The following is a 25312-nucleotide window of genomic DNA, read 5'->3' as shown; positions in this document are numbered from 1 at the left end:
TCAAATGGTTGTAAGTGTGGGTTGCTTGTTACACTGAAGTTAAACTATAGTTTGAAATTAAATAGAACTATACAAAATGAGTATAAACGTACGCAGATTTTTAAATGCATGTTTTCATACTCTGACTTTTCTGCTGTATCATGTTGGAATACATAGAGGGATGCAAATTTTACTTTCACCTAATGAGCTGCTTAAGTGGCTGTGAATGTACAAAAATCTTAGGTTGAGAAATTACTTTAAACTGTATATTGTTGAATGGAACCATGCTATGATTGTCAGAGTGGAAAAGGAAGCATTTTTACTCTTTGAAACTGCTTTATATATTGCTTTGTATATTTTGTTGTGAGAGATGGGCCTAAGGTAGAGTGGGAACATTGCTGTTTTTCAGACTCTAGCATTTAGCCTGGACTAAAGTTCAGGCTATCTTCACAGAATATTTCAAGACTCGAAATATCAAGTCTTAAATGAGAGGCAGTTGGGGGTAGTGGGGGTGGGATTCAGATCTTTAATCTCTTTTATACAATAAGTAAGACTTTCAGTAGTAACCAGATTAACTGTACAGTCTGTACACAATGTGCACATATAAATGTGTGTATATAAATTTTTGTTATAATTCAGTCAACTCTTGCAGAAGAAAAATAATTTTTAGTCTTCAGGTTTTTAGCTACTGTTCATTTTTAAATACTGTTCTTGTTGGAGTATACTTCAAGAGTTTTCTCTGAATTGCTCCTATAAAAATCTATGTCCAAACTTTGCTCCATACACCTTTGCATTCATTGTAGTGTTGTGTTATTTGTTAGACTTAAGATTTTTGCTGGTTGATCCATGCTACTAATGATTTTTTTTCTTGAGCAATATAGGAAAAATTTGCACTACCTGGAATGTCAACAGAACTGATGAAGCTTAATTGTCACTGAACTTTAATAGCTGTGGGTTGTGTGACTGAAAGCTTTTGGAGCAGGTGTGGTAAAGCTGCTGTAGCTAAGCACTTTACATGAAAATGTGCTGTAGATAGTGGGACATTATTCTTTCAGAAAGGATTCTGTCCATCCCCTCTTCATGCATAGTAAATTTAACCCTGTTTTTTAAAAGGTGAAAACAAAATACACTTTTCCATGTAATTTCTTGTGGATGACACGAGCAGCATAGCTGCCATTTGTTTATTTCTAGTTTGGAGCAGCACCTTCTTTTTTTTTTATCAGTAAAATCTTCTATGTAACAGCTATCACAGTGCACTGTAATAAACTTGTGTATTTTACTTATCAGGGCTTAACCTGGGTAATTTTTAAGTTCTCACCAGGAAACTTGCTGTAAGTTGCAACTTAAATAAATAACGTATTCCTGCCTTTGAGACATCTTTTAAGTGATCTGTTAGGATTCCAGTGTTTCTCTTTCCTACTGTTACGAGATTTGCCTTTGTCTCTGGTTCCTTAGTGAATTCTTAGCATAGTTGCTCTTTGGGGTATAGCAAATTCCTTTGGGGAGGAGGGGATGGTTCTTGCGTGTAGCTAGCTATTAATAGTTCAGCAAATCAGTTGCATCTACTGCTTTAGATGGTGATATTCCTCTTCTGCTATATTCCTAGTTTGCAATTGAAACAACCAACCAACCTTTTTCAGTTTTTCTGCTTAACTTCTGATATTTGCATCTACTTCTAATGGAATTTTTTTTTTCTAATACAGTTGATGTCTACTGCTTTCCTTTTCCTTTCTTCATCTCTCCCTCCATCCCACTTGATAGCAGTTTACTTAGAAGAATCCGTAATGTTTACTTACACTGAAGGCCTACACCTTTAAAAATGGTGAAGACATTCAGAAAGCACAACTTGGGAATGCATTGTTTACTTCTGCAAACTTGCCAATGAATGTACTTGCTCTAAAATACTGATTTAATTTAAAATTCCAGTTTCTAAAACTAGTGGGATGAAGTATCCTGTGTGAGCAGTAATATCATTTTAAAATACTTGCTGATTTGAAATACATGAGGAAAAAACTCCTTTTGGAGAGATTCAGTTTTGTGTTTCAGTTAGACCTGTTTACTGTTTAAGCCATTTTAACATATTAGGCTAAACTGAATTGCCTTGAGCCATTAGGGCCTGCCTTCGTAAGATTTAAAGAAACCTCCGTCTGGGCCTATGGTGCACTTCTGAAGCATTGCCTTATCGCTGTAGAAGTAATTGTGGCACCTTAGAATTACAATTTTTTTTTCTTGTTTGCCCGGTTTTCTGCATTTCTGCTTAGTTCAGGTCTATGAGAATGATGTAGATTTGGGATGTTCAGTTTAGCATTCAATTTCTTCTTTTAACGTCTTTGAATAGCTAGGAGACTTTCAGCTTTTTTTTGTTACAAATGAGCTATGATGGGCACTTGAATGCTTTCTGCTCTGGCTGCTGTTGCTCAGTTAGCTCAGGAGAACACATTCTCTTCTGTGTTTTCTTTTTTTCAAAACAACTAGTTTCATGCCTCAGTTGGCATCTGAAGAATTTGTAAGCCACCAAAATCAATTTTCTCAATGAACAAGATTCTTAAAATAAACATTACTTTTGCTTTCATCATAAACTGTAAAATCAAACCAAGGAAAAACGCAGTTAGGTAATACAGCCCACTTGAAATTGGTTGAAAGGAGAAGGAAGCTAAAAGGTATAAGGAAGTTGTCAGAATCCTGGTTGAGGATGCTGTGTTGTATAAATGAGTCTTGAGAATGAGCAACAAAGCAAAAGAAAAGTAGACAGTGTAACCTGCTAACAACATACTTCGTTTCATTTTCAATGACAGCTTTTTAATTTTCATGGAGTTTTACAGTAAACTGGATTTCTGTTAGTAAGGATCAATTGGGGAGGAGATGCAGAAAGAAGGGTGCTTCCTAATGGCAATGAATAGCAATTAAAACCTTTTTACACTTTCAATTTAGCATCTAATATTTTATGTAGTAATTGCAGCTGTACCTATTGGAGAAATTTTGATGAGAAGACAGTAGTTTATTTGGTGAGGATGTGAAATACAGGAAATAAACTGATATAAACTATTTTAAAACATTTCAACCTCCTGACAGTAAAAAAATCCAACAGCTTAAGCTTTATAATTTTTAATAGTTTGTTACTTCTTGTTTTAACTATTGTCACATTTTCATTATTTCATTAGCAGATCTGTATTGTTTGTTACTTCTTGCTCTTTGCTTTACAGTCTTATAAATATCAGATTTAAATGGAGAGAATGGGGCTGGCATGGAAAAGTCAGTCCTATTTTGTGGTGGGCATTAGGGTGTAACTGATGATGAGCCCTTATAATTGCCACTTTCAGTCAAAGTTTGGTGTAATAAGCTTCTTTTACGTCCTACAGCTTTGTTTTGCATTTGCAAATGAAGAAAAGTTTTCTGAAAATGGATGGATGGTGTACAATCCAATGTCCGAATACAGGAGACAAGTGAGTTATTAAAGTTGCAATTGCTTGGTGCTTTCATATCTGACAACTTACATAGAGGACTTATTGTTTGTACATTTCTCTTATCAGCTCTTTTGTGGGGGGGAGCTGAGAATGGGAGAAGGTGGAAATACAACTTGCAAAAAAGTAAAGAAAAGAAATAAAACACTGGAACCTTTAAAAAAATTAGAATGTCACAGGAAGGTAGTCTTTGCTCTTCGAAGGAAGTTATTGATACTTCTTACAATGTGCCACTGTTAAGTGAGCACAGGCAGGGAGAATGTGCCAAATACATAACTACAGTGTCTTAAATGTAGATTTGATTTGATCTTTGATTTGGTCTACTTGTTCCTGAAGAGAAGGAAAAAAAAAAAAGCAGCTTATTTTAGAAACAGCGTCGCTTTACAGAAGTTATTTGTGTCTATCAGTATTCTATCTTGCTCTTTAGGTGACTGTGGAAAAATGTCAATTAAAGAGGATGATATGTTTAATTTTAAAATGTCTTTTAGACAATTTATTTTTGCTTTAAATAGGACATTTTTTTTTTTTTAAATTTAAATGGCAGACAATAAGGACTTAGATTTCCCCCCCACACCTCCTCCATAGTTTTTGGTTCAAGGTTTAGAGGCGTAAGATCCAAAAATGGTAAAATACAAACACCCACACAAACCCCACTCTGTGTGTGTGGAGGGCTTATCAGTCTTTCTCAATTTCCTGGCTGCTGTTTCTGAAATGCCTTACTGAGCAGACTGCAACTAAAAGTTGTTGTTTCTCAATAGGAAAGCTACCCTGAATCTTATTTTTACCTGAAGGTAGTATCAGGCTACAGGGAAGAAAGGTTGAGATGAGACTTCCTCCCGCTGCCTTCTCGGGACCATAGTCTCTTTTCAGCAGGCAAAATGGAAAACCAGAACTTTGAGGGAGGAGAGAAGGCAATTTTCTTTCCTCAATCCCACAGTTAAAGAAATACATCTACTAGTTTTATTCATTGTTTTGAAACTTGTTGTAAGAATAGGATTGTGTATGTAAGAGTATATGGGATAGCTATGCAGTTGTTTAAGGCTGTGAGTCCATCAGCAATGAGCTGTTTTGTGTGGTCTTGTACTCTTTTTTTTTTTTCTTCTATTGTTTTGAAATAGTACTGTAGTTATGTTAAATTGGTAGGTTGTTGCCACCATGTGGCCATAATGTCATGTAAAATTCAAGAGCAGAATTATTATTTGTACAGTCAAAAATCCGTTGAAAACTTTGTGTTACGTTTTAGGGACTGCCTAATGAACGGTGGCGAGTAACTTTTATTAATGAACATTATGGACTGTGTGACACATATCCATCGCTTTTAGTAGTGCCATATAATGCAACAGATGATGATCTCAAGAAAGTTGCTGCCTTTAGGTCCCGAAATAGAATCCCGGTGAGTATTATGTGATGAAAGTTACCTTATAGTGTAGCTAGTTTAAGTATGCATCCAAACAACTTTTTGCTGAACACAACACAGAGGATGCTTTTTTTGGAAATGGTTACAGCAAAATAGTTTTGATTGGCTGGTGTTTTTTTACTGCTTGAAACTAGTGTCTTGGCCAAGCCACATTTCCGTTTTTCCCCCACAACAATCACTCATTCCAACTTTGGTTTTGACTTGACTTTTCTAGTAACAACTGCCAGCATTGCAGATTCCCTTTTCTTAATGAAGTATGAGCCTTAGACTGCCATCTGTACTAGTTCGTTGACTATTGTTGGATGCACATAAAAAGTGCTAGCAAATGTTACCCTCCTGTAAGCAAACCACATGGCATTTAAACATAGTTCCAATGGTCAGTCCTAAAATAAGACCTCATGCATACTGTCTGTAGCGAATTCTTGGGCTTTTTAGTCCTTTAAATTGGGCTGTGGAATTTAAGATAAACCCATTTGACTTTTGGGGTATATTTCTGTAACTAAAATTCTCTGAGGCAAGAGAATTTTTATGTAACAGCTTTTACAGCACTATAGAATATATTAATTTCTGTCACAATACAATCTGTTTTAACTAATATTTCAATTTGGCAAACTCAGAAGAGGTGCTAGATTCTTAGCCAGTATCAGAAAGCTGCCTTGAATCTCAGTTAATTTCAAACAGATGCAAAACTCAATATGATAAATAATTATTAGATATGGTATTTACTGACAGGCTAGGCCTATAATTAATTATAAGTTTACTATATGTACACACGTATCTATATGTATAATATATAATGTGTATAAGATATATATGTTGCATATATATAATGTGTGCATATAGTTCTTATAACCTAGATGTATCTTCTCTGTCATCTCAAAATTCATGACAGGGCTTTTGTATGCCTGTACAGTGAGAGTCATTGTCTTGGTAATAGTAATTTTATTCTTGTCAGGAAATAACCAATCATACTCGCCCACACACACACTGACAGGTCTCATTTCTAGATATACAACTAAGGGTTGTATTTCAGGAGTGAATACTTTGAGGCTTTTTTTTTTTTAACTCTGATGTTCTTTCACTCTGTAACCCACAACTTTCAGACTGGGTGAGAATACTGTTTCTTAATATTCTTCAACGATGAAGTTGGAGTTTTTGCCTGCTTCTTGCAGTGCTTATCTTTAATCTCTTACACTGCAATCTGTTCCCTGGGCAGCTCACTATCTCTGGTTTGTGGTAAGTCCCCTCTGGCTCAGAAGAACAACAAAGGCAGCATGTACTGCTCCAGTGCCTCCTCTTTGTGATGAGGGCTGAGGAACAAAATGTACTTTAAAGAGAAGGGGAAGCATTCAAGATACTGCAGAAAGGTTCAACTTTCCTTCCTTATCCAAAAAAAGGGAAAAGTTGTTCTTGTAGAATTGGAGCATCTTAGTCACTGTTTCTACAATGAGTTCATTCTTCTGAATTGTTTCTTAGTTTCGGCAGGCATTGCTATGTTTGTTTCCAGTTTGCTTTTCAGAATTATTTGTGCAACCTAAGACTTTTGTACTGGATTATATAAGTAAGCATAATTTCAATAAGAGTTAAATATGTAAGAGAATGAACTCTTAAAGATTATTATCAATTAAATTTTATGAGACTAAAGTGGAAGCAGTTGAGATGTCTGGGGATTATCTATTGAAGAAATAAAATAATACGAAAATTAATATTTTTTATCTATTTTAAAGAATGTAACTTAAAATTTAAGTTATGATTTTTTAATAAAATGTATTTCTTCTAATGTGTTTGACATGTGACTAGGTTCTGTCATGGATTCATCCAGAGACTCAAGCTGTTATTATGCGCTGCAGTCAACCCCTTGTTGGAATGGGTGGCAAGCGGAATAAAGATGATGAAAGATATCTTGATATCATCAGGGAGGCTAATGGGCAAATCTCAAAACTGACCATCTATGATGCTAGGCCCAATGTCAATGCAGTCGCAAACAAGGTAAACAGATGCTTAATAGTCTTATTTGTGAAGGGGGTGGGGAGGAGACTTAGTTTGCAGTTTTCTGTGAGGAGGTTTTTGGAAACAGTAATCTTAATGTAGCTAACTTTATATAACCAAATACATATTTACAAAACCAAATGCTGAGGCTCAAGGCCATGAAATGACACGAATGCCTAAAGTAGGTCATAAGCAGGGTTTCAGGACCATATGTGGATTTCCAGACACGCTTTACCCTGTCTGTTATCGGTCAAGCACAGATCTTGGCATGGGACTGAAGTCAGGTATGACTACCCTTTGCACTGTGAGGTAGATGTAGGCTGAGCTGTAGAGCATGTCCTCTGTTGGAATGACATGCCACCTCTGTGCAAGACACAGCTCTGCTTCATATTCTCTGGGAAAATTCTATCCTGGAAAGGCTGTGTGCATAAAGCCAAGCCCACTGATAGGCATCCTTTGGTTGGTTCTTCCTAACCATTACATGAACCAGTTCAAACCTATCCAGGCATCCAGCAAATAAAGAGAAAGTGATAAGTTAGTCTGGGGGTTTGCATTCTAAACAGCAGTATGGGTATGATCTTGGATACCTAGATACCTATTCTTCCCTAGGTGCCTGTAGTTGGTAAGTGCGGTAACAGAAATAGTGTTTTATGTATGACAAAGTGACCATTTCTTTGCTAATCTGCAGTCAAAGCCTAAATGGGATCAGAATCGTAGAACAGCCCAGGTTGGAAGGGACCTCGGAAGATGATCTGGTCCAACCTTTCAAGAAGAAAAGGTGTCCCTGTGCCTTGATTTCCCTTCTGCCCCCCTCAACTCTGGTGAGGACCAGATTGTTCAGGCATACTCAGATAATGCCAGTCACAGTGCATCAGTGTTGTATTTGACATAGAGCACAGCAGACATGGATGTGCTCCATGTTTATATGGAGAGTCTAGTTAGGGAGAGGCAGTGAAGGACACAAGTTTAATGCTTTCTTCATATAAGAATGTAACAACTTCACTCCTTCCAGTCTAGGATAGTCCCTTACCCACTGAAATTCAAGCACAAATGGAGTGGACATGCTCTTCAGTACTTACTAGTGAAGTTGTGTGTCTGCACAGCAAAATGCATGACAGATACGAGCTCAAGATGGTTTGAGATCTTGCTGAAATGATGAGTGTGCTTATCTGGGAGAGAAGGAATTCTAGCTTCTGAATAGTTTTTTGTTTAAATGAACACTAGTGGAATGAGCCCTCTTCAATGTTTGTGCTGAAAGGAATATGAAGTGGTAAAACTTGTTTGCTTCTAGGAGGTTTATATGTAACATGTTAAGTTGCTTCAGAATTCAAGAGGGACAATAATGTTAGTGTTTTGCTCTGTGCAACTTAAACGCACGCATCTGTACCTTTACAGCCCTCTTCTCTATAATAGAGAATATAATTTATTAAGCAAGAAATAAGGCTTTTTGTATAGCACGCATTTGTTCAGACACTCTATCCTAGAGGCTGTTTGGCTGGGTTTTAATCTGATGTTTTGTATTTTGAGGGTCTGCTTCAATTGCTTGCATTTTGCTCTACAAATCACATTATCCTCTGCACACTGAATTTTAATGGGTGAACAAAACATGTAATCCTTCTGTTTGCCTTGAGGAAGGAATGTCAGTTCTTACATGAACTTAAATTTTTTCCCCAGTTCTTGGACAAACTAAAATTTTTACCCCATTTGTTTCAAAGATGTATTATGGCCAAACTTTTATACACACATACTTATTGAAGTATGAAGCACAGTTTTCAGCTTTTTAAAATGGTCTATGTATTTCACCCATGTGTTTTAATTAACTCCTGATATGTCTAAATATGAAATAGTCATAACAGTGAAAGCAGTAGAGTGCATTTCTGGGTCTGAGGGACAATGACATACAGAGTCCAAGCCAGCATTGATCAGCACTGAAAAAAGTTTCCTTGAACAGCTGTGAAGATTAGTGTAAGCAAAATCTTGGGCTATGCTACTCATGCATTCCTGTGTTCTTTGTACATAGGTCAAGACCACACAGTCAGTAGGAGCTGCAGCAGCCCTGATGCTAAAATTACAATCATTCCTCACCAGGCCTTCATAATACCCAAAGGAAAGAGAAAAATACAAGCATTACTACTTCTAGCACAGAGCCTGGCAGCTCTGAGAAATACCCCCACATCTGAGGAAGGAGATAGAGAGCACAGAATAGAGAGACTGTGCTACTATACAGAAATGTAGGTGGTACTAATGGGGAAAGGCTATGCCGTACTTCAGGTTATTGTCTGATGTGTAGTTGGTGGCCGTAATGGCTTATAAAGGCAAAATTTATTTATCGCAATTCATGGCATGGCATGTTTTTGCTGTCTGCAGGAAATGCTGCGATTTTTGCAGCTATCTTCAGAAAATCTCATCAGCGGTACTGTGTCCTAAATTACGTGTGGTTTTTCCACTTCCTTTTGTGACCAGGCACATCCTCTGCTGTGGTGGTAATTAAATGTTTTGAGAGAGCAGCAGTAGAATAGCCCTTCTACTTACGTGGCTCTTTAATTTCTTAACGATCTAAATACATGTTTAGCCTTTAGCAATAAAATTTAATGTTAGAAAAGTTACTTTAAACTTTAATGTTATTATTAATTTACTTCTTAGAGGCAGAATCTCAGATTCTTGAACTTAATTCTTAAACAAAACAGCTTATTCTTAATGGACCTCTTTAATCATTAAATTTAATATTTTTTTAATCTATTTCAATTATCAGTTCAATTTTAGTAGTAAATAACTAGGCTGTTTAAGCAGGGAAGTCTTTTGGTGGGTTTGGTTTTTTGTTGTTGTTGTTTTGGGGTTTTTTTGTAGCAAGTTTGCACTTGTAAACCTGAGATTTGCACTCTTAAATTAGTGCTGTAAAGAAACAGACAAATCCTTTTGACTGAATTTCTTTCCACTTGGTACAGAAACAAAGAAATGAGCAATTTTATTCCCCGGAGGTGGTGATCTAGTGTATGTTATGAGTAATTGCTGTTTTGTGTGATGTACTTTACATTTTAACTTAACCTTAATAATCTGTCTAGGAAGTAAGTTGATTTTTTTGTATTCAGAATCACAAGTTTGTTTAATCCTTGGTAGGAAAAGTGAACATAAATGAAGAAAAAAATATTGACATCGTAATGTCAGTTGGTCAGGAAAAAGCTGTTTCCACCATGAATCTCAAAAGTAATGAGGAAGGTACAAGTGTCTTTATTCTCAAAGCAGTCTGAGTCCTGACTGATGTGATGCTGGCCCACTGTCCCTTACCTGGCTGTTTCAATCCTATTCAAAGGTCTCCAGGCCCAACAGTACAAACAACCTTTTAGTGTTAATCTAAAATAATTAATTTTCTCTTTTAGGGTTACTCCCTTGAGGTTTTGAAAGGAACTAGGCTAGCTGGAGCAACTTGAATGTCTTTTTGGCCATGTGCTATGCTTAATACATTTTGTCCTTTTGGACAAAGGAAAGCCTCCCAGTATTCTCCAGCATTTGCCCCTCCAAAGCTTGTGTCTGAGACTGATGTTTTAAACAAGCAACTGAAATTATATATTGCTCAACTACAAAATAAAGTATAAATAAAATTCAGTCCCTTCCTGCTCTGTTGAAAAGCTGCTTCAACAGTGTATATATGAGTAAAGTTAATTTTAGGTCTCTTGTTTGTAGGCAACTGGGGGAGGATATGAAGGTGAAGATGCGTATCCCAATGCAGAACTTTTCTTCTTGGACATTCATAATATTCACGTCATGCGGGAGTCTTTGAAGAAGCTGAAGGACATTGTTTATCCTAATGTGGAAGAATCACACTGGTTGTCAAGTCTGGAATCAACCCATTGGTTAGAACATATAAAGGTAACTTTTTGCTGTTTGTTTGAAATAACAGTTGTCCAAATCTGTTGTATCAGACTTGCTTTCTTCGCTAGACTTTGATATAGTCCTTATATGGAACACATCAAACTACTTGGACTACAAAACCAGCATCACTGAGTGTTGGCTTTTTGCCAACTAGTCTTTGAGTATGTTATGAGATCTCATTACTAAGCAACAGTAGGTGAAATTCAACGTTTGTCTGCCTTAAGTCAAATGTCAGTCTTTAATAGAGGAATGCATTGCTAGTCTGATTGTCTTTATGTGTGTGAGAACTGATTTATTTTGGTTTCTAGCAATACAGACTATAGATAACTGTCATTGTGAACGACTAGTAATTAATTTAGTTGTCAGTATGTATGTGACTCTATTTTGTGAATTATGGCTTTGTAAATAAATCTTGTAAATTTATTTGTAAATTTTGTAATTGTCATCTTGTAGCACAAATAAAATACTTAAATTTACCAGTGTTCTTACTAGTTGACCTTCGAACCTTTTGCCTCAAGTGCAGCTGTGCAAAAGTATTTAGTATATTATGTAATGAATCCTACTTAATAAAATTTTTATTTTAAGTTAATATTTGGAAAATAAGCATATTAGAAGGGTACAAGTTCCTTTTTCCAACAATTGAGGTATTTCAGTAATTTAGCTCAAAGCAAGGAGCCAAATGAAATACAGAATTTTTAGAGAGTATATCCTATGGTAAATCCTCTCTTTCTTTAAAAAAGAAGCTTATGTTCTTCAGTTTATCAAGGTTACTGTTTTCTGCCCCATTTTTTAAGAATTTGCTGAGATGAATTAGATCTTACTAAGGGATTAGGGAACCAATCTGTTTCTCTATTTTTATACAAGAAATTTACTTGATCTCCTAGGAAATTCTTTTCCAATTAATTACACCATGCTCTTTAGGTCTTTTAATGGAAACAGTATTGATTTAGATGCTGTGTAGATACAAAGAAATCAATTTATTTTTGTTAGAATGATAACACTAATCTGTGTGTTTTGGCGTCTGTTCCTCTTTGCTAGCTTGTCTTGACAGGAGCTATTCAAGTGGCAGACAAGGTATCCTCAGGAAGGAGCTCTGTGGTGGTTCACTGCAGTGATGGCTGGGACCGGACAGCACAGCTAACATCGCTGGCCATGTTGATGCTAGACAGCTACTACAGGACAATTGAAGGCTTTGAAGTTCTGGTGCAAAAAGAGTGGATAAGCTTTGGACACAAATTTGCATCGGTAAGAATTAGAAGTTAATTGCAAGGACTATGCAACATTAACATTCTAAAAAGCTTTTAATGTTAAACTACTCATTGTGTCAAGGTTTGATAATTCTTTTTGTTATTTTGGAATTCTGGTTTAAAACACTTCCAGGTAAATCTGAGCAGAGCTTTTGATTTTGGACCTGTTTGGTTAATGTTTTTTTGCTATTCTTTCTCTGAGAACTCCTATTTTGTCCTTTACACCCTTTTAAAAATACAGAATTGCTAGGGTTACTGTCGTTAATGAGCAAAGAAAATGAGAAAGCAGAAAAATGGTGTCCTCCCAAACTTTTCAGAAGATCAAATAAGGCTGGGACATGAGGCTTTTCCCTCACCCTCTCTTTGGATTACTGATAATGTCATGAGAGGCAGATGATGGAGTCTGGCCCATGTCTTTTAAGTGATGTTTTGAATGCTTCTTCCCAAATGCTCTAAACTCGTCCTAATAGCTCTCAAGAGGCTGTCACTGGTAATGCTGACTCTAGGTCTGTTCAGCTGTCATCTGGATGGTTAAAAGGTTAAGTAGAAATTGTCTATAGCAAGTCCTTAATATCCTACCCATGTGTAATGCAAAGTCAAGGGGTTTTGTGTTAGGAAACTTTTCAGAGTCTTAGTGGAACTTCTCTTACACTTGGCAGCTAACCGTTTAACCAGGAAACGTATATGAGGAACCTGGAGAAGCAGAATAGGTTGCCAGGGACTGTGTGCTGGGATATGTAAACATAAAACAAGTTGGGAGCTTTACAACAGTGTTACTTGTTGATACTGAACCTTATAATTCACAGTAAGAGGTTTCCACACCTTCAGTAGAAGTTATTTGCACAATTTGTCCCTGGTAGAATATTTCAAAGATATTCCTTAATATTGCTAAAATTGGGAAAATAGGCAATCTGGAAAAATCAAGAAATGGAAAAATATACCTAGGTGTGTATTTCATGCCCATTTTACATTTGCAAGAGTGTCTCAGTCATTTGGAAATTCATGTATAGCTACTCAGCATGAATCACTTCACCATTTAAGTGTGCTTGTAGGCTGCCTCAGTGTTTGATCTGACATTCTAAAGGTGCTTTGAGGCTTAGGAGATTTGCATTTTGATTGTTGGGAGTGATATCTGCTGTAGACCAGTTCTTTTGTGTGCTTACCTGTAGTCTTCTAGTAGTGATGTGTTACATAAACCTTTGAAGTATTCTGTCTTGGTACAGCCACAGGAAAACACTGGCTTGCCTTTTTATTGTCATATTTTATTTTGTATTTTTAAAAAATGTTATAGTCATGACACAGATAAAATTAGATTGTATAACTAGGAGACTTGTAGCCTAGCACATATGTTATGGTTTAACACAAAGCTTAAAAAGAGAGATCTGTGTGTCCTTCACTATTATGAATAAATTTGAATGATCTATGATTCTTTTTTTTACACCATTAATTTTAGTTTGAGGAATCGAAGGAGTTTGTTCTGTCTCAACAGATAATGTTTTTCTGCTATTAGTGAGGTAGGACTTTTACACCCCTTCCAGATGACTAGCTCAGTCCACTGGTTCATCTCTTCCAATGTAGCAGCAATAAGGGTGATTTAAATAGCTTGCTTTTGCTTAAACTGCTATTTTATTTTCCCAACTTGCTCACTCAAGTAGTAATCTTTGGAAATGGCTGAAGCCACTCTCCTTTAGCCATCTGTTGTTTTCTGAGAGTACCATGTATTTTGATTTGATGGGTTGTTTAGCTTATAGTGAAGGTAGTCCTTTTTTGGAGTGTTCTGTAGAAGTGTTGAGTCACTATCCCTGGAGGTATTTAAAAGACATGTAGATGTGGCACTTAGGGATGTGGTTTAAGTGGTGGACTTGGCAGTGCTAGGTTAATGGTTGGACTCGATGATCTTAAAGGTCTTTTCCAGCCTAAATGATTCTATGATAAAAACTGATAATGTAAGCAGAAAATACTTTGATCATACATGCTCTGTTTTAGTTTGGTAATTACTTGATAGAGCTGTGAGTTTTAATAGTGAGGACTAGGCACTTCAGTGCAGTTAGCATTTCCTGAACCTCATCTCTGAAACTATTATTGTTACACCTTCCCTCAGGTGGGGAGTTGGAGAAGAGTAGGGTGTTTCTTATATTGTCTGGGTTAGAGCAAACTTTCTATTTTCATGTTACTGGGGTTGCAATTTGGATGTTTTAATAACAAATAACTAAATAGTAGACTACTTAATAGTTTCTCTCTGTATTTTCTATCTAATGAAGCGCACAGTAAGTTTCCTTGTTGAAAAGGAATTCCCTACCCCAGCTTTTTTATGTATAGTGAACTTATAATCATAGAGTCATAGAATTGGTTAGGTTGGAAAAGACCTTTAAGATCATTGAGTCCAACTGTTAAACTTGGCATACTATCCAGGTGATAAAATTGCTTTCTATGTGGAATGTCGTTCTAATAATGCATTCTAATATAAGAAATATGAGGCATAGACATAATTATAGATGGAAAATACTCAGACATCCTAAAACTAACCATAGTGAAAGTGGAAGGACTTTCACTCCTTCCTGAAAATACATATGACTCTGTTAACAGGTACCGTGTATTTTAAACCAGGAAAACTGGAGAGCAAGGTGGCCAATTTGTTTGTCTTCCCTATAGTGCTTTTCTAGTAATTTGCTACTGTTGACTGCGTTAAACTACAATCCCTCATCTCTCTCTATATCCTGCCATTCAGTTCTATTATTTTAAACTATCTTGCAAATCATTGTACACAGTAGTGTACTGGTTTTATCATTTTTCATGTCCTTAAGACATTAAGCCTGCTATCTTACAGGCAGATAGGCAACATCTTAGTTCAACATACATGCTTCTTTTGTCTCCTCCAGGCAAGTATATTCAAGCAGAATTATGGAGTTAATAGAATCTCTTTTCCCTGAATCTCTTATGTGTTCTCAGCTATCAAATGTGAAAAGGAAGGAAACAGTTGGTGACCGAACCAACTTTTGTCTGTGGGGACAATTCCTTTGGTTGTTACTTTGGACTCCTCAGAATAAGTGGCTCACCCAAACTTTAAAAATTAGCATTAATTTTCTGTGAAGAACATGAACGTTTCTTTGAGCTCGCTTATGTTCACTGTCTACCTCAGGATGAATCTTTAGGTTCAAGTGTGGAGGGGGAAGAGGAGAATCTATATGGATAGTTTGATGATCTAGTTTCTCCAGTGGCTTAAATTACAAAAGACAAAGTATATAACTTGGCTTTTGACAAACTTATTAGGTAAATATAGTTCAAAATATGTCTTGATTATTTGCAAATTAATGGATGCTTTAACCGTTCTGCTTGTACAATAACTAGCAGGTTTTTATAACAGGACCAATTATCACTTTGGAATTTTTGTCAGACATCTTCAGAACAGCTTTGCAGTGTTTCTGTATATCTGAATCTCTCCTCCTTGGTGCAATAACTAATTCTGAAATCATACGAACAGGTTACTCTGTTACAGAAGCATTAATATTCTATTGCAAAATAAGAAACAATGTCTGTTGGCCATAAAAGACTGTGTTGGTTAACAGGAGGCTGTATTGCTTCATTTCAGAGAATAGGCCATGGTGATAAAAATCATGCTGATGCAGACAGATCACCCATCTTTCTCCAGTTTATTGATTGTGTGTGGCAGATGTCTAAACAGGTATGTTATATCATTCTTCAGAAGGTAACATGATTAAGATATTACTGAATTAAAAACCTAGATCTTTATTTAAAAAAAAAAACCAAGTATTTGAAGAGGACAGCATACTCCTCTGACACTGTAACCAAAAAGAGTGTATTTACTTGTAAACAGTACCATCTCTCTACCCGATTTCTAAAAGTGGTATACAAGCTGTAGTTATGTTGCTTAATATGGCATTGGCTATGCATGCAAGGCTGGTGTGTCTTGGGTATGGGCTTCTTGGAAACATATTGAGATGTGACCCAGCAGAATGCTTTTACAGGAATTGCATCCAACTATCTTAATAGGGTCTGTTGTTTCGTTTCACCATTTTTGTGAGGCTGTCCCTTGAACTACAGGAACAAATGTTGTTTTGTCAAAGCTTCAAAAGCAAGTTTGGGAGCTATTGAGTGCTGTGATTTAAACGTTGTATTTTCAATAAGTAACGAACAAAGCAGCAAACTTAAGTCTGTTTAGGGCCAAGGATTAGGAGCTAAACTCTTATTTTCTGGTTTGGTGCTGCACTGTTTAGAGTGCACTATGGATATCTTACTCTGTCTTGCTAGTAAAAATGTAACTGTAACCATTCTGTATTTTATTCTTCTATTTAGAAATTAAAGGCAGTTAAGAACATTTTGAGAAGAGTTCTTTTCAGTGACTAGTTTGAGAAAGTTGAACACTTCATGTCATCTGAACATTTACTGTGCTATAAAGTATATGAAAGTATTATCTTAAAAATTATTTGTAGATGTATTCAGGCTTCTAAATGCCACCTTTAGCTTCTTAACCAGGGCATGTGCATCTCTCCCTCCTTTTATGATGTAAAGAACAAATTTATCTTTTCTGTTTTTAGTTTCCTACAGCCTTTGAATTCAATGAGCAGTTCTTGATTACAATCCTGGATCACTTGTACAGCTGCCGGTTTGGTACTTTCTTGTATAACAGTGAGTCTGTTAGAGAAAAAGAGGTTAGTCAAACCACTGATTGTTTAATTGTATTGCTATCTTGACTCTAGATGATTACAAAAAGTTTTCGTTGTATCATATTTGGTTATATTCCTTGTATGACAATGGTTTTGAACTGGCTTTATTCTCGTTAAAGAATAGTTGCATGGTAAGTTCCTTAGTTTTGGTAGCTTAAAGACTATTCAGTCACTAAAATACTTGCTAAGCTCTGGTTTTGGAATATTTCTAATACAGAAACTTACTATGCTTCTAAGTAAATCAGAAGTGTATTAATTTTAGAATGTAACCATGGCTTCTATGATGGATTTCCTGATTTTGTACAAATATTTACTGTTCTTATTTCAATTTCATTTTAGAAAGTGACTGAGAAAACATTATCGTTATGGTCTTTAATAAACAGTGAAAAATCTAAATACACCAATCCTTTTTATACTAAAGAGCTAAATCGAGCACTCTATCCGGTAGCCAGTATGCGTCATTTAGAGCTCTGGGTCAATTACTACATCAGGTGGAACCCAAGAATTCGGCAACAAGTAAGTAAATTCTCTATAATGTACAAAATGCTTGTAGACTTCAGAAATAGGATTTTGTGTCGTAACTGACTTGTAGAATAGTACCTGTAATCTGTTCACGTTTTTCAGGTTTTTGTAAAGATGCAGAGAAAAAAGTGAAAATGATTATTCAGTTTGGTTTGGGGTTTGGGGTTTTTTGTTTTTTGGTTTTTTTTTTGTTTTTTTTTTACTTCTCAGAACACTGACCTTATTTCACTGCTTAGTATCAAGTCATCTTCAAGCTCTTTCTAGTCCCTTTTCTTGTGGACTGGCCTGGGGGAGCATTTTTTAAGGGCATTTCATGCTACTAAAGGGTGAATGACAACACTTAGAAACAGGGCTTACTGATCCCTGAAGAGTTAGGGCATTAGCATCACAAACACGCTTAGTTGCATTTGCTTAGTCTTTATTCTTTTTCTGAGAGAGTGTATGAAGTCTTTTACAAATTAAGATGATCTATTCGGTCCTTTCTTTTTCAAAACTGCTATCTGTATTGATGGCTTACGGTAAGATTCTTTTTTCTTTTCTTATGTAACTTTGATGACCCAACATTGTTTAGACTGTGTAACTGTTGGATGAAAGCTGTTACTGAAAATCATACAAGCGGATCAGATTGGAAGCCCAGAAAAGCGTTTATCAAATTACATATAGTTCAGTTCTGTGCTTTTAATGTTTAATATATGGACACTCAATGTTTGTTACAATCTTGTAGAAACCTTAGCAATGTGGCATGTAAAGACAGCGTACAGAGTCTTACTTGTCCTTCCTAACAAGTTGTGGAGTTGTGAGTAGGAGAAGATAGAGGAGCAATTTCTTTGACAGAAGCAGTCTTCACAGTCCAGCCCCTAGAATGAATCAGGAGTTTTCAAGCAATGCACTTCCTTTTCTGCAGCTGATCTCCTGTATTTATTTACAACACTTCAGAGGCTGCAAGAAAGCCAGACAGTTTTATATATTTTCTTACAAGTATGTTGCCAGTTTTAATTTGAAGTTCTAGTTTTAGAGCTTTTGTTGCTTGCTGTGAAAGATGAGGCCATTTTGCAAAAGATGAATCCAAAGATTTATTTTAGAAAGTGAAGGATTGTAGGGCATGCAAATTAGCTGTAAATCTACTTAAAAATGCGCTTTGCCATTATTCAGGAAAGGTTTTTGGCAGGAGTTTTTTATTAGAAATGCAAACCCATGTGATAATCTTCTATGCTGCTACTACTGGTCCCTCATTTTCGCCATTTTTATATATAAAATGCGACAATTTTTCTGTGCTGGACTTGAAATTTATGCTTCATCTTGACTTAAGCAACTGAACAGTGGGCATGTGGCCTGAACCAGTTTTTTGATGACCTTTCTTATCATCTTAGTAACTAGATTCAGTCATTGATCCAACTTCCACAGTTGCTTCAGCATTCATCGCTGTCCTCTTCTGGGGTGCATAGTGAGTGGTGCACCTAAGAGTGCCAATTCAGCTGTTTTTCAACTGGTGAGGCGTTTACATTTGCTCCTACTGTACTGCTAATAGCTTTTAATTACAAGCTTAATTTAATTAACTGTGAAACAGCAGCAACTTCTTGACAGGGATATACAGCTGGAGGTAACTTTAGGCTCTGTATCTGCCTTGGACATTTGTAATACTTTTCCATTTGTTTCATTACTTGATCTGAAAAAGGAAGCTAAGCTTAAAATGGAAACAGTTAAGATGCTCTTTCTGTGAGTAATCTCTTGAATGCTAGGGCAGTTGATTTTAAACACATTCAGGTTTACTTACAGAATTCACTACTATTAAAAACTGAAGTAAATTTCATCAGTAAGGGAAATTATTTAATCTGAAGACATGGATTTCATCTTAATCTCATCAGTGTAGCTAAAATAGTCTGGCTAAACACTGTTTTTAGGGAAGATGATGAGACATCTGACCTCTGGAATCTAAAGCCTTTTAATAAGTCAAGAAGAGAAAAGCTTCAGACAAGGTATTCACACCTATCTTCCACACAATATTAAATAATAAGAAAATAAAATCCATATGCTGCAGGAAGTGCTGGCTGATTTTATTGAGGTAGGAAGAACTGTTTTGTGTAAAGATTTTCTTTGGATGAGAACAACTGGAAGGCAGAGGGCTCTTGCATTATAGAAATAAATATTTCTGTTTAGCTACAACTTGTTACATATGTTGGAAACTACAAATACTGAGTAATGCCAGGAAAACAAATACTACAGCAGCCTAACTGTATAGAAGTAGTTGGACTGAAGTAATAAGACTAATATAGATCTCTTTCTAGCAGACAAATCCAGTGGAGCAGCGTTACATGGAGCTCCTTGCGTTACGTGATGATTATATAAGGAGACTTGAAGAACTACAGATCACAAATAATTCTAAGATACCCAATTCATCAGCCTCATCAGCATCTCCCTCACAAATGATGTCCCAAGTACAAACACATTTTTGAAGAAAATGTTGGCTTTGTTCTATACTGTTAATAGCAAGTGGTGCTTAACATAGCATAGAGAGGAATATTTTAATGCCTTACATTAGACTGTTCTAACACAAATTATTTTAGACTGCCTTCATTTGAGGAGGACTTCAAAACAAACAAAACCAACTCTTCAATTACGTGCCTTTCAGAACCTGTGGACTGGGAACGTTATTAATCATCTTCTAGTTATGGAGGGCTTTAAGAGTGATTTTGGAAAGTCTGGTATAATTGAAATGAAATGGATTTATTGTTTTCATAAGAATGCTTTAATTTATTACATTGTAGGTCATGTTCCTGTGAGGAAATTCATGCTCAGTCTTACGTGTTGTGAATAAATGCATTAATGGCAATAGGAATATTCACATTGTGTAAAAAATTAGATATGTGTGTATTCCTGTTAGGAATACGTTTGTGGAAATAAATTCTATTCTAAGATTTCAGAGAAAAGTGTTGAAATTTTCCGGTTACCTGAGAATTCCAAATTTTCCTTTTTTGAAATAAACAAAACTATGGAAGGGATTTCACTGATAGGCTTCTAAGTAAAAAAATTCAAATAGCTCAGTAGATATCAAAAGAAAAGAAAAAGCTATTTTTTACTGTAAATTGATTTTTTTTTTAATTTATTTTTTAAACAAATGACAATTGTAGTGGATTCTGAGAAGTCCTGTTTTGGCTAACTGTTCAGCACTAAAGTATATTACAAATTATCGCTGTTGGCAATATTGGTTCTTTGGATTAATGCAAAATAAAATGGTTCTAAAGAAGGTTTATAGAATTAAAACCAGACCCACAGAGACATTGCTTAAATATCCAGCAATAGCCATAGTATTAAAGCTTGTGTTTGTCTTCTAAAAGTAAATGTGCCTGTTTAAAGGAGCTTTTTATACCAAAGTAGGAAAAAATTTTCAGTTACAAATACTGTTGAAAACTTGTACATTTATAGCTTACTGTTTAATTTAACTTTTGTTCAATGAATTTATTCTTAAGTATTTAAGGGACTTAAGTATACAAGATTTACGTATAATGTATGCACTTATATTGAACCTTCCAGTGAATTCTAGTTTCAAGCCTTCATTTCAGAGGCTTCTTGTAAACCTTCAATTTGTTCCTTTTCAGGTATATTTTAAACAGTTGCAAGCATTTCTTATGACAGCACAAACCTTGCTACTTGATATTTAATTAAAATTTTGCATATTCTCAGAAGTTTAATGATATTCAGGCAAGCCAGGAAATATTGCAATTCAGAATCTGTAGAGGACTTTTATCTAATATTGTTATTTTAAAGGAGATATTTTGATGCTTGAGGCTTCTGTCATTGTAAATTATTGTACATGTGGTGAGTTTTGATCTGCAAGATATAATAGGATTATATATAAATGAAGTTTTGTGTAAGTATATATAATATAGTTTGTTAGAAATTCTGCAAGTTTATACAGTGTAAATATTTTGCATATGAAAACTAAATTTAAAGCTATAGTTCCATAAAATAAGTCAAAGTTTAGAGGACATCTGAATATTTTTAGAACAGTATTTTTTCAAAGGAATAAAAGTATACCACCTCTTGATTTAATTCAGTATATACACTGAATTGCACTATTTTTTTCAGGGAAGCTCGGAGCATACGGCATGTGTGTTCTAAATACACAATTTATAAGACTTATTTTTGTCCTCTAAATTTCATTCTCCCATCAATGTTCTTCAGAATAACAACATTGTCCCCAAATCTTGACTTGTTAAGGTAAATAAGATGCATTACATCAGATAAATGAAGAAGGATACTGAATTGTTCATGGTATACTTTACGTTTTGAAAGCTATGCATACTCTGGTATATTTGCCTTCTACTTGTGGTTTATAAAAAAAGCTATTTTTATTAGAATATTTAAAGTTTCTGTATTTGAGTTGGATGTATTGGTGACATCTCTGAGCAGCGTGGAGAAGTTCAGAAAATCTAATCGTTTTTACTGTGTAAACACTACATGATAACCTATTGCATTTGGGAAAGTGTAATATAATGGAAAGGATCTTTTTGCACTTACTTCATTACATATATCCCATTCTTCATATTACTGGTTCAGTTGAATTTCAGTCTTTGAAGCTCTCTAACATAGCTCTGTGCGGGCTTGGATTTTTTTCAAGTCAACAGATACGATACTTGTTTTAATTCTATTTTTACATGGCGATACTAGGCAAACATAGGGGTGTTTTTAATCCAATACTTTCTGGAAGATACTGCTTTGAAGTTGTGAATGTAGGCATACAAACTGATCGATGTTAACAGAAAGCTTTTCTCCTTTCCACTTAAACGTGTGCTGGGGGCTGTCGTTCTGCGATGCTGTATCTGTAGGGCACAGCCAGTCCCCTGGGCGCAGGGGCAGGTGCAGCAGCTGGCCCGTTGTTAACTGCAGTCGGTTCCCTGTGGTAGCTGTCGCAGCCAAGAACAAACCCAGGGAAGCTTTCGAGGCGGTGAATGAGAGAGTTCCAGGCGCCGAGTGCCTTTTCCAGGAGGGGTAAAAAAGCGGGGCTGGGATGGGAACTTCAACAGCTGTAAATGCCCGATATCCAACATGAACTATCCATCTTGGAACGCTGTTTTAGTTTTTTTCCTTTCTGTACTCTTACTTCCGTGGACCTGAGAAGATAACCTAGTTTTTGTGGGGGGCTTCAGTTACTTATTTAGAAAGTTTATTTGTTGAATGCCTTCTTTATTTGCTTATGCCTTATCCACCCCAGCATCACTGTTATGGGTGTACCCTAGAAACGATTTGCATACTACCTCCTTTTAATGTATTTTTAAACTCTGCCTTGAGTTCAGTTTTTTTGTCTCTCGGTGAGCGTTTTGTATCATGCTTGAGAAAACAGGGTTTTGTAACTGACCAGGCATCTCCTCGTGTACTCGCTCCTTGCTGCTCCTGAAGCAACAGTGTCGGCCGCCCTCGTCCGACCCCGCAGGACTGCTCCGGAGCTGGGCGTCACTTGCCAAGCGACTGTGGGGTCGGGGGGAGAGCGAGCTCAACGTCCGTCTGCCATGTATGTGTGTGAAGGAAAGAAAAAATAAAAATGTCAGTGTTAAACCCTTTGCCTCTGGCAGACGTTGTAATGGAACACGGAGAGGGGTCGCGCGTTTCCGTCACCGCCGCGGGGGCTGGAGGCCTGAGGGGGTGCCCGCCGGCCCTGCCCTCCCCTCGGCCGCCGGGCCGGGCCGGGCCCCGCGGAGCCGGCGGGGCGGCAGCAGCCGGCCCTTCCCCCGCCGCGCGGGGCCGCTGCCCGCCCTCGCGGCGGCGCGGAGGCCTGTGGGTAAGCCCCGCCGCCAGGTGACAGCTCTCGGCCGCCGCCGGGGCCCGAGCGGGCCGCGCTGAGGCGGCAGGGCCGGGCCGCGCCGCGCCGGGCCGGGCCGGGGGGCCGCGCCGCGGAGGGGGCGGGAGTCCGCCATCCCGGCGGCGCAGCGAGTCCCGCCGGCGGCCGGCAACATGGAGCGGGCGGCGGCGGCGGCGGCTGGGCCGGCGGTGGAGGGCGGCGGCGTGAGCCGGCGAGCCGTGCGGGCGGGGGCCGCCGCGGCGGCGGGAACGGGGTCGCGGCAGGCCAGCACGGAGACGCTGGACAGGTGAGCGGAGCTCGGCGGCGAAGAGGCGCGCCCCGGCCGGGGGCGGCGGGAGAAGGGGGCGCCGCGGCCTGCCCTCCCCGCGGGGCCGGGCGGCGGGAGGCGGCGGGCGCCCCTCGGCCCGCGCCTCCGGGCAGCTGGGCCCACCCCCCCCCGGCCTTGGGGCGGCCTGCCCGCCGGCGCGGAGCCCAGCCGGGCCGAGTAACTTCAATCTGGGCGTTTATTTTTGTGTAACCGCGCGGGCTGGCGGCGGATTTTCCTCGGCGGGGGAACTGGCTGTTGTCAAAGTTTCCTGCTTGCGGTCGTGTGTTTTTCGTCAGTCACGTCGTCGTCGGTGCGAAGGCTGAGGCTGCCTGCGGGATTTTGGCCCGGGGTTTTTTGGGCAGCGCGTAGCTTCTCATCTTTGCAAACTCAAGTGAGACCGGTCTCAGATTTTAAGGCTTTTTTTTTTTTTTTTTCCTCCCTCATGTGAGCGTGTGTTTCATCTGCAGAGCTGTAACTGTCCCAGAGCAGCCTTGTGTCCCCCCCCCCGGTGTGTCAGTTTGTCTGTGGGTGCGTGTCTCGGTGGCAGATGCTCGGCTGGCTGCAGGCTGGGGGGGCTTCGCTGGGGTGGGGACGCAGGAGTTTGACACCAGGTGTTACCGCATCTAGTCCAGCAGTTGCTGGCAGAGTCATTCCTTCCTTTAGAAGTTTCCAGGTGGAGGCAGACTTTGGAGCTGAATTTTAAAATCCTTAAATAAGGAGTAGAAACTAATGGAAATTTCACCCAGATTAAAAAATAAAGACTGTATTTAAAAATCAGGGCCAAGTTCCAGTCTCCATATTCTCTCTCTGTTCTGTTAGGAGAAACCTGGAGTTCTACATCATTCTAATGAAGGTGGAAATCAAACGTCCCTTTTCTATCACCAAACCCTACATCTTTCTATTCCTTATTAATGCACTTTCTTACCTTAATTTTCATCTTTCTTTCTCCTTCTAATCTTGTTCTACCCTGGAAAAGTTGTAATATCCGTTTGTCACGCAACTTATTTATTTGCCAGTACGGTTGTGCCAGGCTACACTAATGTGCGTGACCTCAGATGAGACAGAATGAAAAGACGTGTACTGGTATATGTCCCACTTGATAGATGGTGATAAGTCACATCGGCATGATCAGCATCCCGTGGTACACTGATCAGCATCCTGTGGTACACTGATACGTCCTGAGACAGTGATCCTAGGAGATGGACCTGCATTCATATTTGTTTTCCTGCTGCTATTAACTTTGTTGATGTAGTGATTCCCGGTGAAGATAAGTCATAGAAAAATAAATCCTTTTCTTAATTAACAAGTAAATGCTTACTGGGAAACAGGCGAACCCTAAAGAGGTGCACTAGAAATTAAGAGATGTAAGAGAAGGAGAAATAAATGAGATCAGAAGAGGATTACTGTAGGGTTTAGCTCATGCACTCTTTTGCAAAACTTAAGTCAAAAGTTTCTCTAAGTGAATCTGGACTCGAGTTCAGCACTAACCTGAGAAGTATCTTCGTTGTTCAAGCGGGAATATCACAGATGTGTTTTAGCTGCAAAACAACATTTTGTGATCTAGTACTGTGTAGAACTTTGCCGGTGGGGAGAAAGCTACTAAACTTTATCAGAAAAATTCTGAAAGAGCTTTTATTTCAGGTATGAAGTTGTTGGATGCATCTTCACCTTAGATCTACCTATCCTAGCAGAGTTAATATAAGAAAAGACCTCTAGTTAAGTAGTAAATGGTCATCTTATGCCATTATCCCACCCTCTTAATGGCCAAGGTGTGGTGCACCTGTTGAGTGCCGGGTATGCGTATGTAGTTATTCACTTCAATGTCATGGGATACTCACAGAATCCAAAGCTAGTTTATGAATGAATTCTAAAAATGAATTAAAATTTTCTTTCTGTATTTGACTTCCAAATAAGCATTAAATCTGTAGAAGAGCCCAACTAAACTGTTTGAAGGCATCGGCTGAGGCTGCTGTGGCACTCAGGGAACAGCTCCCTCTGGCATTCCCAGTTTTTCATTAGATACTGGCATGTTTTGAAG

At 37.9% G+C, this 25312-nt stretch overlaps 2 protein-coding genes across 10 annotated transcripts in view; both read left to right on the top strand.

The window, feature by feature from the left end:
• MTM1 (myotubularin 1) overlaps nt 1-21715 on the top strand; it is a 45516-nt gene extending 23801 nt beyond the window's left edge. For 5 of the 6 annotated variants that reach the window (XM_052813315.1, XM_052813319.1, XM_052813313.1 and 2 more), the window contains 9 exons: nt 3339-3422; nt 4684-4833; nt 6658-6846; nt 10528-10713; nt 11755-11961; nt 15553-15645; nt 16520-16633; nt 16988-17164; nt 19456-21715. In XM_052813315.1, coding sequence (XP_052669275.1) covers nt 3339-3422; nt 4684-4833; nt 6658-6846; nt 10528-10713; nt 11755-11961; nt 15553-15645; nt 16520-16633; nt 16988-17164; nt 19456-19623 — 1368 coding nt within the window. In that variant the 3' untranslated portion in view covers nt 19624-21715. The remainder of the gene's footprint in view (nt 1-3338; nt 3423-4683; nt 4834-6657; nt 6847-10527; nt 10714-11754; nt 11962-15552; nt 15646-16519; nt 16634-16987; nt 17165-19455) is intronic. The other variant, XM_052813317.1, reaches the window with a different exon arrangement.
• A 1235-nt stretch (nt 21716-22950) lies between these two features.
• MTMR1 (myotubularin related protein 1) overlaps nt 22951-25312 on the top strand; it is a 39385-nt gene continuing 37023 nt past the window's right edge. For all 4 annotated transcript variants that reach the window (XM_052814117.1, XM_052814115.1, XM_052814116.1 and 1 more), the window contains exon 1: nt 22951-23253. In XM_052814117.1, the coding sequence (XP_052670077.1) occupies nt 23120-23253 (134 nt within the window). In that variant the 5' untranslated portion in view covers nt 22951-23119. The remainder of the gene's footprint in view (nt 23254-25312) is intronic.

Source organism: Harpia harpyja, chromosome 18 (genome assembly GCF_026419915.1).
Source record: "Harpia harpyja isolate bHarHar1 chromosome 18, bHarHar1 primary haplotype, whole genome shotgun sequence".
Classification (NCBI taxonomy): Eukaryota; Metazoa; Chordata; class Aves; order Accipitriformes; family Accipitridae; genus Harpia; species Harpia harpyja.
The sequence above is the reverse complement of the archived record's forward strand: the minus strand, read 5'-3'. Positions and strand labels throughout refer to the sequence as shown.